At 47.1% G+C, this 18,839-nt stretch overlaps 1 protein-coding gene across 6 annotated transcripts in view; it reads left to right on the forward strand.

The window, feature by feature from the left end:
- Positions 1 to 18,839, forward strand: part of CDC14B (cell division cycle 14B) — a 420,083-nt gene that overhangs the window by 183,744 nt on the left and 217,500 nt on the right. For all 6 annotated transcript variants that reach the window (XM_086961162.1, XM_086961163.1, XM_086961165.1 and 3 more), the window contains exons 7-8: positions 13,282 to 13,344; positions 13,711 to 13,798. In XM_086961162.1, coding sequence (XP_086817288.1) covers positions 13,282 to 13,344; positions 13,711 to 13,798 — 151 coding nt within the window. The remainder of the gene's footprint in view (positions 1 to 13,281; positions 13,345 to 13,710; positions 13,799 to 18,839) is intronic.

Here is an 18,839-nt window from a genome sequence, read left to right on the forward strand (position 1 = left end):
ATACAATGCGGACCTGGAGCATCGTCGCTCTCTGACTCCTTCCTCAGAGCCACCTTTGCCCGGAGCGTCCCCAGCCCAGCTTTGTGCATTTTATGAAGCACTGCACAGCATCTTTAGGCAGCCGGACTCTGCAGGCGCGCCTTCGGGCCCCACGGACTCGGCCGGGGGCCTTGGCCCTTCGTTGCCAGCGACTCCGGCCTCTGCTCCGCAGAGCCCTTTAGGATCCAGGCCTGGATCTGGATCGGTGCCGGTCGACCTCACGGTACCTTCCCCGGCACCAATACCAGTGACGACACACCCGACCTCTGTTGCTGCCCCAACCAGGGTCGTCCCCAGCCTCACCCCCGATTTGGGCACAGCGCCGGACCGATGTCGGTCCCGGAGGGTACTTTTGTGCCGCTGTTCATCCCTGGCATTCCCTACCGCCCAGAGGAGGGTGAGAAGGCCTAGGAGGGGTCTGTTGACCCTCTAGCAGACCAACTTGAGGAGTTGGACTGGCGAGAGGAGTTTGGTGATGCCGGTGGTCTGGATACCTCCCCAGACCTTGGTATGCTTTTTCCCCTACCGTGGCTACGGAGGAGGGAGCTTCCTATGCTTTGGTGTTGTGTAGGCAGCTGAGGCCTTGGGCCTCAAGCTTTGTATGGTGGCTGTCGGGACTAACCTCCTGACTGAGGTGGTTCAGCTGGCAGCAGTCTCTTCGGAGCGCCTGCTGCCTTTAATGATGCTCTCACTGACATCCTTCTGGGCACTTGGTCCAAGCCCAGCAAGCACAGGGGCTCCTGAAGACAAGATGATTGCCCGACACCACTGTCCTGCTCCGGGCGGCCACTTTTTCTCTCCCAACACCCTACTTTTGAAAGCTTGGTGGCCCAAGCCTCATCCTCCAAAGGCGCATTCCCTACTGCTCCCCCAGATAAGGAATCCAAGAAGCTGGACCATCTTGGGAAGATGTTTTTTTCCCCCAGCTTAGGACTGCGGTCAGTGGACACTGCATGGCTCTAGGGCCATTATACACACACAGTGTAGGATACGGTTGCGCAAGTGCTGCCACAGTGCCTGAAGGAGGCTCGGGCCATGCTCACTCGCGCTGTTGTTGAGGGTCAAGACGCAGCTAAGTTCACCATCCGGTGTGGGCTCGATACCGCCGACTCGCTGGGTAGGACGGTTTCCGCGTCGGTAGCTCTGAGGCGCTATGGCTGGCAGAGAACATCTGGCTTCTCTGGGGATGTCCATGCCACACTTTTGGACCTGCCCTTTGATTGCAGTTGCCTTTTTGGTGACAAGGCAGACAACGCGCTCGAGCGCTTGACTCTAGGGCCACGACCAGATCCTTGGGCCTCGCAGCAACGTCTCCCCCCCCCCATGCAGTCTGTCTTTCTACCTTTTCATGGCTACAGAAGGAGTGCACTCACAACGTTCCACCCAGAGCCACAGGGCTGCGCAAGCTACCCAGCCAATGCGTGGCTGGGGTCGTGGGGCCCAGTGTCGTGGGTCTGGGGGCCAGCTGGTGGGACAGTCCACCAATGCCCCCCTGCAGCAGCCTCTAAACCTTCCTAGTCGGACTTTTCAGGGCCACCAGGTGCCAGTGGGCGGCTGGATCCGCCATCACCTCCCCCACTGGCACAACATCACATCGGACAGGTGGGTTTTGCAGATAGTCTGAAGAGGCTACTCCCTCCTCTTTGACACTACCCCTCCCTCCATGCCACCTACACTCCATCGCGTGTCGGAGGATCACTTGGCCTTTCTCCACCAGGAAGTTACGCCTCTCTTAGCCAAGGGAGCAATCGAAGGAGTCATGGTGTCAGAAGTAAGTCGTGGTTGCTACTCCCACTACTACCTGGTAGCCAAGAAGGACAAAGGGCTGCATCCCATCTTACTCCTCAGGGACGTCAATCGCTTCCTCAGAAGGAGAAGTGCAAAATGTTAATCTTGGCTCAGGTCCTGTCTGCCCTAGACCCTGGAGACTGGATGGTAGCGTTGGACTTGCAGAACACTTATTTTCACATCTCCTTCTTGCCTGCCCACCGGCGTTACCTACGGTTCACGGTAAGCCACAAGCATTTTCAGTTTACCGTGCTCCCCTTTGGTCCTACCAGCGCCCCTCTGGTGTTCAAGAAATTGATGGCGATGGTTGCAGCTCATCTGCGCAGATCAGGGGTTCCAGTCTTCCCCTATCTCAACGACTGGCTGTTAAAGGACGGCTTGCCCCAGGCTGTCATCTCCCACCTTCAGGCTACGGGGGACCTCCAGCATTCGATGAGGTTCACTTTCAATGTGCCGAAGTCGCACCCGATTCCCTCCCAGAATCTCCTTTTCATCGGAGCCGTTGTGGATACAGCGCAGTTTCGGGCTTATCCTCTAGAGCAGCGATTCTGGGATATTCAGGCTATGATACCGATGTTTCAGCCTCTAGCCCCGATTTTAGTGAGAATGACTCTGAGGCTGCTGGGCCTAATGGCCTCCTGCATCCTGCTGGTAGATCATGCCAGATGGCATATGCAGGCTCTGCACTGGGACCTGAAGTTCCAGTGTGTGCAGCATCAAGGCAATCTTTCCGATGCCGTCCAGATCTCGGAGGGGACTGCGAGTCAGTTGCAGTGGTTACTAACGAGCCAAGATTGGGTCAGCTGCAGATCCCTCTCCCTTCCCCCAAACAGAGTTCACAGTGGTGACAGATGCGTCACTCCTGGGATGTGGCAGCCACATGGGAGAGGCGGAGATCAGGGGTCTCTGGTATCCGGCGGAGTCTGGGCTCCACATCAACCTGGAGCTCTGGGCAATCCATCTTGCACTGAAGGCATTCCTTCATTCTGTCAAAGGAAGAGTAGTGCAGGTGTTCATGGATAACACCACTGCCATGTGGTACTGCAACAAACAGGGTAGGGTGGGGTCGTGGACCCTATGCCAAGAGGCTCTTCGCCTTTGGGCATGGCTGGAACATCAGGGCATATCCCTGATGGTTCAACACCTGGCTGGTTCACAAAACGCCAGGGCAGACAACCTCAGCCACCGGTGCATGAAGGATCACAAGTGGCGTCTTAACTCGGAGGTGGTGCAAGGTCTCTTTCAGCAGTGGGGAGAACCTTAGTTAGATCTATTCGCCACTGGAGAGAAGTGCAATGTCAGCAGTTCTGCGCTTTGGAGTTTCCAAGGCAGCACTAGTTCGGCCATGCCTTTCGTCACAAGTGGAATTACGGCCTCCTGTACGTCTGTCTACCTGTACCACTTCTACCCAGAGTGCTCAAGAAAATCAAGCGCAACCAGGCCCAAGTAATTCTTTTGGCTCCGTACTGGGCGTGAAGAGTCTGGTAACCATAGTTCTTGAGCATGGCCATCGATCCTCCGATCAGACTACCTCTTTGGGAGGATCTTCTGTCGCAACAGCAGGGGACGGTTCTCCAACCGAACCTGTCCAGTCTCCACCTCCTTGTGTCGATATTGAGTGACAACAGCTGACAGCTTTCGACCTTACTCCTGAAGTCTGTAACGTCCTCTTGGCAGCCAGGTGTCCATCCACTAAAAGGGTATGCGCATGTAGATGGAACAAATTTGTGGCATTGGTGCACAGCAAAGGCTGTGGATCCCCTTTCTGCCCCCCTTTCAGAGGTTCTCCTCTTCATTCTTTCATTGGCCCATCAGGGCTCTGAGCACTCTTAATGGCTATATTTCGGCCTATCTTCACCTTCCTGATCAGCCTTCTCTTTTCAAGTCCCCTATCGTTAACAGATTTCTGAAGGGCATTACTCATCTGTTTCCTCCTCCTCCTTTCGTAAAGCCTCAGTGGAACTTGAATCTGGTCTTGACTTATCTTAATTGTGCTCCCTTTTGAGCTAATACATAATTGTCCTCTTCTTCTCTTACTTTAAAGACTGTTTTCCTGCTTGCCATCACATCTGCACGCAGGATGAGTGAGCTTCAGGCTCTCTTCCAGACCTTCCTTTCTTGCCTTCCATCTGGACAAAGTGGTCCTTCGTACTAGACCTTCTTTTCTGTCCAAAGTAGTTTCCTCTTTCCACATAGGCCAGACCATCCCATTTCCCATCTTGTTCCCGCCTCCTTCCAAGGAGGAGGAGAGACTCCACCGTCTGGACCCAAAACGTGCTCTGTCCTTGTACCTTGACCGCACTAAAGACTTCCGGGTGGACGATCAACTCTTCGTATGTTATGTGGGTGCTAAGAAAGGTCGCTTAAACCGGAGCAGAGGTCGGCGGAGCTTGGGGACCACGCTAGACCTACCTGAAAGCAGCGAGGGGGTCCACGAACGCCGTTTCCACCGCCAGAGAGTCAAACAAGGCATTCCATCGCGCCGCCGCCCCGGGACCACAGTTCCCGGAAGCCTCAGCGGCGGCGCGCATCAGTGACCTCACACCAGCGCCCGGAGGCGCTTAAACCGGAGCAGAGGTCCGCTCCGCGGGACGCGAGCGGGACGCCCGGAGCGAAGCCCGGGCAAAGGGCGGGCCCTCTACGGCCCTCATCGGCACGAAGAGGCAGGAGCAGGGCCAAGAACGCTGTCCAATCCTATCTAAGTAAGTGCTGTCACCCTTTTACTCCTGTATTCGTCTGGATCATCACATTGTCTGTCATCCCAAGGACTACCTTTGCTGATACTAATATGCCTAAAGCTAAAGCATCCTCCGCTCCAATTAACACAATAGAAAACTACATGGTACAGAAAGTTGCCAAAATCAACCAGGATAGGAGGTCTTCTTTGGGTCTTAGCTATTCTCCGGACATGCTTATTGGTAACACACCTCCACCAGTCTCAGTTCTTGACATCAGTAATGAGGTCTTTCAAATTCCTGATACTAACCCACTGACCCAATTACTAGTTGAAATTAATGAAGCAGCCCCTGAGTGCACTATTGACGTTGAAAGTAACACCCTAGAGGAGGAAGCCCCTACACCGGTGCCAGCCCCTAGAGTAACGAAGAACAAGGGTAAAAATATACCAAAAAGGGGCGGACTTAGATCAGGTAAAAAGTGTCTTGAGGCCTCCTCAGAGGATAAATATGGTGACGACATTGAGAATAATGGGGGAGGTGGAATCCATCTAGACGAAGATCAATTCAAAAAGCTACTGAATGCCATAGATAACAAAATTAAAACGATTACCAAACCACTTCTAAGCAAAATTGATTCGCTCACAGCAGAGGTCACTAGATTGGGATCGCTTCTGCAAAAAACTATAACAGAAACACCTAGGTCTGCCCAAACAAATTTGACAATGGCAGTCCCTAAAAATACTAAAACCATAATCTGCCCAGATAGTGCCGCAAGCACTTCCCAAAACATCATGCACCAATCTGGCCAAGGGGGAGAAGGGATAGGAACTATAAATCCAGTCCTGAGGGTTGAGGACTCAACAGGGCCTGCTACCAGAAATACCAACGAGCTAGAGAACTTGGATAGGGGTCCTGTAGTACTAATAGTAGAAGCTTCCCCACTAATTCTGGTTCTAGCAAACGTCCCTCAATTAGAACCAGGACAAGAGGAGAATATCCCTTCATTGATAAACAAATCACTCCATTGGTTATCCAAGAATATGGCTTTTAAACCAGGAGGCAGGGATCAGCTGGCACAGGAAATAGTAAAAGCTAGAAGGGTCGAATGGATCGGAGGTGGCATTAAAAAGTTTAGGGGGGATTGCGTGGTGTTGCACCTCTCAGATCCCGAAGTCCTACCAAACATACTAGCTAATATATACCCCCCTCAGCGAAGATCTACAGAAATAGTGCCATTAACGCTGGATTTCTTTTATACAAAAAAGGGAAATGCCATAAATCCAACGTTGTTAAAAACTAAATGGAACCCCGTTATAAGAAAAGCCAAATACCCGCCAAACAAAAGTAACTGGGGAATTACGTTAGAAAATAGGTTCTCTGCCATATCAGGACTAAGCCAATGTGATTGACTGGATAACCAGAGGAGTGCAGGGCAACCAAAGATTATAGAGGTTCATCATGGGAATCCTAGTCTTACCATGTTAGAAGAAACAGATCGTAGGATATTCGACCCTAGAGGCTGTACCACTAAACTAGTGGAGAACAGCTCATCAGCTGCCCAACCAGGTATTAAATTGATTGAAGTAAGGTCCCTACCTGGTGAGCCTTCCCCTAACCTGACTACTCCCTTAAATAAGAGGAGTATGGAAAGAGGAAGTCCCATCAAGATCATCTCTTGGAATATTGCAGGTATCCAACATAAAACTGAGACCCCGGAATGGTGTGACTTTATAGATTCTTATGACATTGTACTGTTACAAGAGACATGGTCAGTGTCACCAGTATTTCGCCTGGGATTCTTAAACTTTTATGTGCCCGCGAAGAAGAATCCAAAGGGACGCCCTTCAGGGGGTTTAATTATTTGGATACGGCAAACTCTGCAATGTACCACTAAGCAGAATCTTTCCAACAGTGACCTACTTTCTATCCTGCTTACTTGCAACGATGGTTGCAAGCTGGCAATATACAACATCTATGCTAGGGGGACTCTAGGGGGTATACCCTCAGATATAGTAGTAGATCTAGATGCGGACCTAGAGAAGTTATCTACCCAGTATAACATCTTAGTAGGAGGAGACCTAAATACAACATTTGAACCTCTAGGCTGTGAGGACAATGATCTGACTTACGAAGAAGACACCACATGGGGAATTCCTCAGTTAGACATTCCAGTGGTTAAAAAATGGTCACAAGTAGCTATCCAGGTGAAAAGCTTATGCCTATCCAGAGGATTGAGGGCAGTAAATGGCCGTACTCCTTCTGATGCTCAGGGTAGGCATACCTTTGATAACCTAAGATCAAGTAGTAGAATTGATTATATTCTGATAGATGTTAGAGTCTGGAACAAAGTGATCGACATGCAGGTCATATCCAGGTTGGAGAGTGATCACAACCCTCTGTCTTTAATATTTAACCTTGAACAAAAAATTATGACAGAAAATTTAGCTAGGAACTTTATGACCTCAGACGTTGTTTTATCAAACAACGTTCGTCATGTTAGATGGGCAACTTTAGTAGCCAATGCAGAGGATAGGCAGGTCCTTGAGGGGCTAGTTATTGATGAAGTTGCCAGACTGCAGGTTTTAATGAATGATGGGAATTTTAAAATGATAATCGAAGAGTCCCAGCCAAAGTTCTTTGCCAACCTCCAGAAGTTATTCTTGAAAGCTGGCAAGAAGAAGAAGGGTAACGGACAACCTATAAAAAAGGGTTGGTACGACCAATCATGTAGAGTAGCAAGGCATAACCTTAGCAATGCTCTTAGATCTAAAACGGGAGTTCTGAAAGCCAGGGATGAATATAGAAAAACCCAGGCAAAGGCAAAAAAGCTATGGGATGAGAATCTCTGGTTAGAACTGAAGAAGGCATGTGCTGACAAACATCAGAAAGAGTTTTGGGCCATATTAAAATGGGGTTCAGGGGGTGTAGCGGAATGCCCAAAAAATCATGTCCCGAAAGAGTCCTGGGTTGACTTCTTCAAACCCCAATACGCTGACAATATAGGCCCCCAGGTAGTTCCTCCTCCAGATAGGGTCTTCTTTGCCAATGGACCATTCACACTAAAAGATGCACATGAGGCAATGGATGGAGTGACCAGAGGCAGGGCACCAGGCATTGATGGTATACCGGCTGACGTTTTCTTATTAGACAGAGATAGCTGGTGTAAATATTTCGTATGGCTCGGGAATGCTATCGCACAGGGGGCAAAGATTCCCACAACGTGGAAAGGAGCAGAAATTATTCCAGTTTATAAAAAAGGAGATAAGGCTCTAGCAAGCAACTACAGGCCAATCAGCCTTATCGACTGCGCCCAAAAATTGATGGGTAGGCTGGTTCAAAACAAGTTGCAAGCCTGGATAGTTGACAATGACATTCTTTCGCCTTATCAAGCTGGATTTCGCCCTTTAACCAGCTCTGTTGACCAAGTGTTTCACTTTTTAACTTTATATTGGAAGAACGTCACCCTGCTAAATCGTCCCCTGTTCGCTGTTTTTGTTGACCTAAAGGCCGCATTTGATTTAGTTCCCCGTCAAAAACTTTGGGATGTTTTAAGGGATTTAGGAATAAGCCCGGAATTACTAACTTTGCTTGTAAGACTCCACGAGAACAACTATGCCCGGATTAGGTGGGGAACCCAGGGGGAGGTCACGGAAACCTTTCCTGTGGAGAGAGGAGTAAGACAGGGCTGTGTCCTGGCCCCCACGCTATTCTCCCTCTACATAAACGGCATTGTGGATTTCCTGAAGCAAACTCCGACGGATGCTCCATTACTAGATGGGAAGCGAGTTCCAGTACTTATGTTCGCGGACGACACTCTGCTGGTCTCGCGGACCCCTAGCGGTCTACAAAAGACACTAAACGCTTTTGGAGAATTCTGCCGGATCCGAGGCCTAGAAATAAACAAATCAAAGACAAAATTTATGAATCTGAATCCCTCCAAGAAATACAAGGGGAAAATGGTTCACAATGGGGCTTTCTTAGAAGAAGTTGACGCCTTTACCTATCTAGGCATCTCTCTGAATGCTAGCATGAATTGGAGATCTCACATGGACTTTGTAATGTTAAAATATAATCAGTTGGCAGGGGCAATAGCCAAGAAGTATAAAACTTCATTTACAAAACCAATACAGCCAACATTGGAGATCTACGGCATGAAAGTGCTGGGTGCATGCCTTTACGGGTCAGAACTTTGGGGCTTCACCAATTTGAATGCTTTATCAGTGGCAGAAAATAAATTCCTGCGAGGCTTAATCGGGGTCCCACAGAGTACCCCCTCCACTCCTCTCCTTTATGACCTGGGGAGGAAAAGGATTGTGGACATGATTAGACTTCGCCCCCTCCTATACTGGAGGCGTATAAAAACTACCCCGGAACTGAGCCACTATGCTGCTGCCTTATTGGATGTTGACAACTCTGATACCTTTCACAAAGTAGTTTGGTTAAAAGAGGTGAGGAAACTACTTCAAAAATTGCACCTTGAACACTTGTGGTCCGTAACTGACCCAAATGACTTTCCTTCCAAGAATACATTAAAAAAGCTATACTGGGAAATGATAAATAACGCCACATTGGTCTCCAGCCAATCTCCCGCCTTGACATCCCAGTTTCTAGAGATAAAAACTTTCCCCATGTTTGAACTGTACTGGGATTTGATCTCCAAGCCTCTAGATAGGAAATTGTTTTTCCAGTTCAGAGCCGGCACCCTACCCCTAAATGCTTTTACTGTTAAATGGTCCCCTGATAATGTTAGCACATGCTTTTATTGTAAATCCCATGTAGAAGATATTTTGCACTTTTTATTCGTATGTCCATTATACGCTGCCCCAAGGAACAGGTGGCTGAAACCGGCATGTAAAAACCTGGGCACAAGGAGATGTCTCGAGGCTTTCAGGGTCCTGAAATCAAATTGTGCCCCTCAACTTGCAATTGCAGTGGCCAAATTCCTGGGATGGGCTTGGATAATACGCACGCGCACTTTAAAACCCCCATGAACTACATGAACTTCCTTTGGTCTGTGATGACACTTTTTAATGTGTAAATTTTAAAGATTCTTATTCGCCAACAATGCACTATTGCACGTTATTTAATATGTTTTTTACTATTAGACTAGTATTTATTATGTTTAGATAGGGATGAAAGCTTTTATGACAATGTTGTCAAATAAAGTATTTAAACTTGAACTTGCTAAGAAAGGTCGGGCAGTGAACAAACTTACTATCTCTCAATGGGTTGTCTTATGCATCAAGGTCTGTTATTCTTTGGCAGAAAAGGAACCTCCGGTAGGACTGTGCACCCACCCTACCAGGGCGAATGCAGGCACTACTGCTTTGGGACGTGGAGTTCCGTTGATTGACATCTGCCAGACAGCCACATGGGCATACCTGCACACGCTCATGAAAATTACTGCCTGAACAGCCGAGTCTGGAGAGACTGCTTTTTCGTCAGTTCTGTTCTCCAGGACTTCCTAGTGTGAACTTAGTTCGTAGACCCACCACCAGGGTTGGCATTGCTGGGGTATCTATTATAAGGGAAAGAATCTATAATTACTGGCTCTTTCAAATGAACAAGTTACTTACCTTTGTTAACAATATTTTTATCTTTTGCCCTGCCCGCCATTTTGTTGCTGTTCTTCGCCATTCCTCCGGACCCAGACGCGCTATCTTGTTGAATTTTTAACCTTTTCCCTCGTTCCCCCTTGATGATCCTCAAACATTTCTCCCTCTTTCTGATTTGCTTTTTTTCCCATCCCCTTGTATCCCCGCACCCTCTCCCATAACACTACTTTTGTCCCCCTCTACCTTCTCTCCCCCCTTTTGATTTTCCCACTTCCCCTGTTAATTTCCGTGCATCTGTCTTTTATTTTACTGTACCTTGACTGTACTCTTGTCGTTTCCATGTAATCATTATGTAACTTATTTAAACTCGTAAATTGCAACTCGCTGTGGTGTAACTTAATGTAAAGCGCTCTGATACCTACGGGTCTGGCCAGCGCTATATAAAACTCATTAAATAACGATGCATCTGTATGAGACATATGTAGTTATAGATTCCTTAAAACACACAAGATGATGGACGGAATGTTGCACAATGGCAAAACATTCACCCCCAGTCACAGATCTGGGTTTAATCCATCGTTATTTTGCTCACCAAGCCACCCCAGTTCAGACATGGCCATATGCAAATCAGTCTTGGCCCTGTGCCTCTTATGTGAGCCTAACAATGGTGTCTAAAATTCCAGTGGGCCCAGCACCAAGGAAAGCGGTTGCAGGCAATTCAGATCTCAAATACTGCTCATGATCTGTAGTGGGGGCTACTCAACTGCAGGTGGAGCAATGGCAGGCCCTCTTTCTCACCAGAGTGGACGGTGGTGACAGACGCATCAGTGCTGGGATGGGGATGTCATTCAGGAGAGCTGGAGATATCAGCTTACTGGTGTTATGAAACGAAATTACATTTATAGAGCGAGAAGGCTACCCTGGGGCCTCCCAGCGCTACAGACGACACAACAGGGGACCGAGCAGGTGGGAATTAGATACAGTTCCTGAAGAGCCATGTCTTTAGAAGCTTTCGGAAGGCCAACAGGTTGGGCTCATTTCGAATGTGAAGTGGAAGAGCTTTCCAGAGAAAAGCAGCTTTATAGGAAAAAGACCGCCCGCCACATATGGCTCTCCTTACTCTGGGGGTGGGGGTAAAGAGAGAAAGGCGTCCATTGAACGGAGGTCTCTCCTAGGATGGTATGGGGTAATCAGGGATTGGATAACAGCTGGGCCGTTATTTCAAAAGGCTTTGTGAGCCAAACACATGGCTGGATTTAAACGGAATCCTTTCCCTGATCGGCAGCCAATGAAGGGTCTCTAGGGCTGGCTTTGCAGACTGCCGGCGAGGGATCTGTAGAACCAGCGGCAAGTGCAATTTTGGATAATCTGGAGCTTATTGATGGTGTATTGTGGGGCTCGCAGATAGAGGACGTTCCCATAGTCCAGGCGGGAAAGAATAAGGGCCTGGACCATAATCCTTCTGGCTTGAAAAGGGAGGAGGGGAAGGATCTTACGAAGCATCCTATGCAAGCCAAAACACGTAGCTGAGCGTTTCGCTGCTTGGTGATTGAAGGTGAGTGAACGATCGAGCCAGATGCCAATACTCTTAATCTGGTCTTTAGGGACTGGGGCAGCCCACAGTTAGGCCAAAGCAAGGCAGAGTTAAAGGAGGGGGAGTTGCCCAGGAGCATAAGCTCCGTGTTGTCCCCATTTAGTTTGAGGTACAAGAGTTCCATCCATCTGGCAACCTTCTCTAGGCAACAGCCTAGAGTGCTAGATGACCTCTCGGGTGGTTTAATGCCACCACGAGCTGCGTGTCGTTTGCATAGGTGATGATTTTTATGCCAAATGAATGGACAATCTCCGCCAGGGGTCTTATGTACACATTACAGGGCGTGGGGATCGGGGAGGAGCCCTGACGAACCCCACAGCTGAGAGGCAACTGATTGGAAACAACATCTCCTTTGAAGGAGCGCTCACTCAGAAAGGACTGCAACCAGGTTAATGCAATGCCGGATACTCCCAGATTTTTAAGTCTGAGGATCAGAGTGTTATGATTAACAGTGTCGAAAGTGGCACTGAGGTTGAGGAGGATGATCGCTACAGTGCTCCCTTGATCCAGGAGCATCCTTGCCTCCTCAGTTGCTGCGAGGAGGGCGGTCTCAGTCCCAAATTGGGAACGAAAGCCAGTCTGGGAGGGATGGAGTAAATCATTAGATTCCAGAAATCCCACCATAATGGTGTATGTGTTTCTCTAGAATCTTACTCGCCCAGGGAAGGAGAGAAATGGGGCAAAAGTTGGCAAAGTCATCCTGATTGAGATTGGGTTTCTTTAGAAGGGCTTTGACCTTAGTGCACTAAATTATTAGCTTTTCCTTGAAGGCCTTTCTACCATCCTTTAAAGGGAGGCTGGTATAGATGATCACAGGCAACACAACCATGTGGTATTGCACCAAGCAGGGGAGAGTGGAGTCCTAAGATCTGTACCACGTTGCTCTGCACCTCTTGAGTTGGTTGGAGAGTCATTTCCAGTTGTGAACCACCTCGCAGGGTCTTTGAATGGCAGAACAGATGAGTTCAGCAGATGGTCTTGCAGCCTAGATATGGAAATGATTTCCTTTAGCGGTACAGGACATCTTCCAGCAATGGGAAGAACACTGGCTAGATGTTTTTGCTACAGTTGAACATACAGTGGCAAATGTTTTTCGTTTTGAGATGCTTGGAGATACGTTCTAACTGGAACAGCACCTAGGACTCCTGTATGCCTTTCTGCCTCCTGCCCACATTTTTGAAAATGATCACGTACCACTGGGCCCCAAGTCATTCTAGTGGTTTCAGAATTGGCATGGGGAGTGTGGTACCGCAGCATCTGGACGTGAGCATAGAACCTTCAGAGCCATGTCTCTAACGTGGGTATAACCTTCTAAATTGTGTAACAGAGTTAAACTTGGGGTGGCATTGACCATAAAGGAAAAATAACTAGAAATAGAGATGCAGAGTAATTTTAATAAAAGATAATATTAGTGACAGGAGATTGAATTGTACTTTTTAAATGTATGTGTGCAAACCTTAACGTCTTCATTTTGAGTGTTGTTTATCTAGAATTGAATGTTGGTTTAGCTGGAGTGTGATAAAATACATGTACCTGCTTTTTTAAATTTCTCTCTTTGATTATTGTCCTCCTGCAATGGCTTTTGTTCTATGAATCGAAAATATAATAGTATTGTCTTGTCTTCTAGGCTGTGCAGTATGATTTCCTTAACTTCGCAGAATTTGATGTGGAAGAATATGAACACTATGAGGTTGGTAGTTTCTTTCGTTTACTTAACATACTGATATACCACACTTGCCTATTTTAACTACAGTTATGTTGGGCTAGATTGAATAATTTGGTTGTGATTCAATACATTGATGTGATTGAACAAAGAAGGACTTGATTTTAGCATGTTACATTGATTTAAGTTGAGGGGGTGGTTGGCAGAGCAGAAAATGAAGGGCTTTAGGCCGTGTAAAGTACTGTAAATAGTAGAGCCTCTTTTAACAATAATTCCCACATGAGTAGCCTGCCTTCTCCATGATCAATTGAGGCTATCGCACAGAGTATTGTAAAATATGCTATTAAACTGGTACACGACACACATTCTAAAATACCTTTTTAATTTTTCCAGAAAGCAGAAAATGGTGACTTTAACTGGATAGTTCCAAAGAAATTTCTGGCATTCAGTGGGCCTCATCCAAAAACTAAAATTGAAAATGGTATGTCTTCACTAAGCAGCGATCTTGGTTTGTGCATGGATTTAGTTCAACTAGATTGCTTCCCTTTTTAGGTTGAACCTTTTCTATTCCCTTTGTGGGCTTAACGCCTGCCTGCTGCTTTCATTTGTTTGGTTCAGTGTCCTTTAAAAATCCTTACTTGCTAGTGGTCAGTCTTCCCTATTTGTCCCACCTTTTTGTCAGTTCTTGTACCCTTCTACTTGTCCCATTGTAGCATATGTTTAGGGACTACATTTCCCCTTCTCAAAGAGCATTTGACAGGAGCTCTAGATGTTTACAGTTCAAGACTGAGGTCCGTTTCTGTAAACAGGGCTGTAAATCCTGTTCTTATATGCTTAAATTTGCTGTGCATTCAAAGACGGAGGTCAACTGTTGGAGGCTGTTTTTATTGCATTCCCAGTTACAGTAGAGTGTGTAATTTTTACACAGATTGGAGAGAATCATTTGTTTGCATGGCCCCTCCTTATGGGTGGACTGTTTGCTTGCAGTGTTACCACACGTTTCACAATTAGGAGTATGGCTTCTAACACCGCACCCCAACAGTTTTCCTTTGATAAATTTCAACAGGCCAAACCTGCTGCATTAACATTTTCTTCTGAGAAAATAGCATTCATTTTCCCGCTGGAGCTGTGACAGTCTTCCCTTAATCTTTTTTTTATTTTGTATTTTTTCATGTAGCACTCTCTCATTTTTGAACCATTTCCTGCTTTTGTTAAATCAACCTTATGTGCTGATTTTCCTTTCCTTCACTGAGCATACAGGTCTCTTTCCAGGGTAGCTACTGTTTTCTAATATGTTTTGTCAGACCAAAGCTGCTCTTTTCTGTGAAAATCGAGTTTCTCACAACCAGCTTTAGGAGTGTTAATATGTATGCACCCTCCTAACGCACCTTTCTCTGTATTTCAAGTACTATCTTGGCTTCTGCTCTATCTCTCGTATTCATCTCCATCAAATTCTCTCAATGCCCCGCTCTCATTCATCTCTTGTTCTCGGACAGCTATCTCTCTCCATGTACTTAGTGTTGCATGCTGTGATAAGTAGTGCATTTTCATGAATTCCTTTACCTTTAGTAGGTATATGCGCTGTAGCATGATGTTCATTTGATTTAAAAGCCCTCCAACATGAGGTTCAACTTGCCTGTGAGTGCTAATTAAATAAAGGACATGCAGAGGAGAGTGCCTTTTCACCTATCTTGCGAAGTATCATGAAGCCTGTGACCAAGGAGCTGTTGCTCTGAAATGCCTACGGCAATGAAATGAATTTGAATGAAGATGCCGTTTTTCTTTCAAATAAAGAATCAGTAGAATTTGTCTGCTTTTCGAGTGCGTCTTCAACTGGAGATGTTTTGATGAGTGATATATATATTTGCGAACTCTCTACCAGGGCCGCCGAACTCACAACGGGTGCATCTGAAAAGCAGGGGTGGGCCCCTCTTACACAACCACTCCTAAGAACACCTGGAGCACTGGCAGGGTATTATATAAAACGTTATTGCTGCATACGCGTTTCAGCTCAATGCCTTCCTCAGTGCGGCACAAACAAACATCCGATGTACACAAAACCAAGTCCATTTAAATTGTTTGGCTATCTGATTGGCTGTTCTCTGGCCAATCTGAAAGCGGCAGTTACTACGGCATGACAGTGACGTATCGACATCCTCCATACCATCAATCAATCAAAGGACCTCAGTGTCTGATCAAAAATATTTTCCTGATGTTCCCTTCAGATGTTGGCTCGCGCCACCCTCATCCGTCCTGCCTTACTCCAACAATCCTTCACTCGGGCTGTCACTCGTTGATGGTAAGTTTCTAAGTGTACCCCTCGTCTGCCACTGGATGAATTGTAATTCCTCAGTGGGCGTCCGTCAGTGACTGGCATCGTATGTATATATGTGTGTATGTGTCAGATATATATGTGTGTGTGTGTGTGTGTGTGTGTGTGTGTGTGTGTATATATATGTGTGTGTGTATATATGTGTGTGTGTGTGTGTATATATATATGTGTGTGTGTGTATATGTGTGTGTATATATGTGTGTATGTATATGTATGTGTATATGTGTATATATATATATATATATATATATATATATATATATATATATATATATATATATATATATATTATATATATATATGTATGTGTGTGTGTGTGTGTATATATGTATTACCTACTGGCGGTCGCCAATAGGTAGTTCTAATTAGGTCCTAGTTTCCATCGGAAATCCGCACCATTCTATTTGGAATAACTTTGGCGCCGGTCGACGAATCTTCGCGAAATTCTCCAAGAAGATGGCCTGCTCCGCTCCTTCCCTGAAAGTTTGGGGGTGAAAAAAGGGGGTCCCAAAACATGTTTTCCCCCATGCAATTTTCCATAGGGACCTTTAGACCTAGCTACAGCCCGAACTGCTGAACGGAATTACACCAAATTTGGCAAAAAGGTAGAGTTTGGTTTGTAGATTGTGCTTTTTGTTAAATGGTGTAAATCCGTTCAGTAGTTCCTGAGAAAATCAAAAGTAAAATCATAGATATATTAGAGAAGTTGTACCGTACGTGTACTTTCTGAGGCTGTACGCGTACCATTACGAGCACTAGCTGCATGCTAATTGGCTGTAAACTGTCTGTCAACGCTCCAAACCAGGAAGTGTTGGCAGCCATCTTGTGACTCAGTAGAACCGAGGCACAAGTACATTGAAAAACAAGTGCGCAAAAGGCGCAGAGTAGAAGCACCCTGACCCCCTAGGCCTGCTCAGGGGGTCCCACAAGGGACCCCCAAGGCCCCCAAAAAATGTGCATATATATTTTTTTTTTCAGCCCCCGGGATCAATTGACTTTGTAAAGGGTGGCCCATAGGGGCCCCGGGTACCGCCACCCCCCGGGGCTTATTTTAATAGGGTGGGGGGGCTCTGAGGCCCCCAGCCCCGGGGACCGCCACCCCCGGAGCTTCTTTTATTTGTAATAATGGGGTGCCCAGAGGGGCCCCCAGCTCCGGGGACTGCCACCTCCCCGGGACACTAATTTTCAAAATAGGGGGGTCTGTGACGGACCCCCCAGTCAAGGGGACCACCACCCCCGGGGCTTTTAACTGTTGGGAGAGGGGCCGCGTGGCCCCCCTCCTGGAGCCCTTGATGGCCCTGGGGACCGCCACCCCCTAGGGCCGGCTCGTGCAGTGTCCCACGGTGCCTACCCCCGGGACACTGCTGTTCGCTATGGTAGGGCGGGAGGCTCGCTGCCATAGCAAACTGCTTTGGTTTTTGAAAGAGACTTTCAAAAATCAAAGCGGATTGCTTCTCTGCATGGGGAGCAGCGGCATGGTAGCTGCTCCTCAAGCAGAAAAGCGATGCCGGCAGGGACCGTGGGGGGCTTGGGACCCACCCCCCCTCCCCCCGCCCCATGGCCCCCAACGACGAGGAGGGCCAGGACCAGGGGACGGGGTCCCCGGGGCCTGATGTGGCCCGGTAGGGGGGCCACGCGGCCCCCCTCCCCCCACCCCCCAAAAAAAAAAAAATAATAAAATGGCTCCCCGAGGCCAAAAGAAGCTTCAGGAGGGGGGCTATGCAGCCCCCCCACCTAATAACATTTTGTGTGGTTTTTTTTATTTAAAAATTGGGGAAGGCCCTGGGAGATGGGGACCCCAGGGCCAAAAAGAAAAAGAAGGGGGGCTACACAGCCCCCCTTCCTAAAAGTAAATTTTAAAAAACTGGATTGGGAGGAGGCCACGCCCCCACCCTGCGCCTCTCTGCAAACACGCCCCCTGGCACGTTTGCAGAGGGGGAACTAATTCCCCTTGCATACTGAGGGTCCCTGGGTGCCAACTAGCCCACCAGGAGCCTCCTGTATGGGCCAGGGGGCTGCGTAAAAGAGGCGTGGCCTTATTACACTTCTCTGCAACGCAGCCCCCTGGTGCATACTGGAGGTTCCTGGTGGGCTAGTTGGTCCCCAGGGAACCCCAGTATGCAAGGGGACTTAATCCCCCAACTTAGAATGCGCTACGCGGCTCTTTTGCTCAGTGGTGAAGGTAGGGGGCAGGGCTTGAGGTGATATGTGTGCAAACATGCTCTGTGGCGCGATTTAAGTTGGGTAATTAATACCTCTTCCATACAACTAGTCCAACAGGTACCTCCAGTAAGCGCCACGGAGCTGCGTTGCAGAGTGTTGTAAAAAGGGGGCGTGCCCTCTGAACATCTCTCTGCAAGGCAGCTCCCTGGCGCATACTGGAGGTACCTGGTGGGCTAGTTGGCTCACAGGGGACCTCAGGATTGAAGAGGAATTAATTCCCCAACCTAAAACGTGCCACGGGTGTGTTTGCACACATGTCGCCCCAGACCCCGCCCCCTTCCTTCTCTATTGAGCAAAATATTCCTCTAAAATCAGCCGAACTACGAATTCCAATTTACTCACCTGTTATCACAAGAGACGTCAGTGCTGCATCTTTGAGCCCAGTACGGACCCTGAGAAGTACATCTAAGCGCACTTACCAGTAACTTGTATTTCCTGCAATAGGAATCTATTGTGAGGTTTTCACCAGAATAGTTTCTACGTGTCTATTTTTGAAACTTAAAAAAATTCCTCTAAAATCAGTCGAACTACGAATTCCGATTTACTCACCTGTTATCAGGAGAGACCTCAGTGCTGCATCTTTCAGCCCACTACTGATCCTGAAAAGTAATTCTAACCGTACTTACCAGTAACTTGAATTTACCTCCATGGGATATCATTGCCTGCTATATAAAATATATATAAATAAAAAAAATATAAAATAAAAGAAATAAATATTACAATTTCAATATTTTTAACAACTTTTTTTCAATTTATATTAAAAATATGTAATGTAATGTAAAAAATAAAATATCTAAAAATAAATACTTTAAAACAATGTAGTAAATCAGTATAAAAAATATAACAATACATTTAAAATTTATCATTTACAAAACCTTTGAAATTCACTGAAAAAACCATAGGTTTCAGCCACATTATTGTTAGGAATGAGCATTTAAAAAGCCTTAGAAAGTCAATGAAAAAACCA

The sequence above is a fragment of the Lissotriton vulgaris genome, chromosome 3_1, assembly GCF_964263255.1.
Source record: "Lissotriton vulgaris chromosome 3_1, aLisVul1.2, whole genome shotgun sequence".
Classification (NCBI taxonomy): Eukaryota; Metazoa; Chordata; class Amphibia; order Caudata; family Salamandridae; genus Lissotriton; species Lissotriton vulgaris.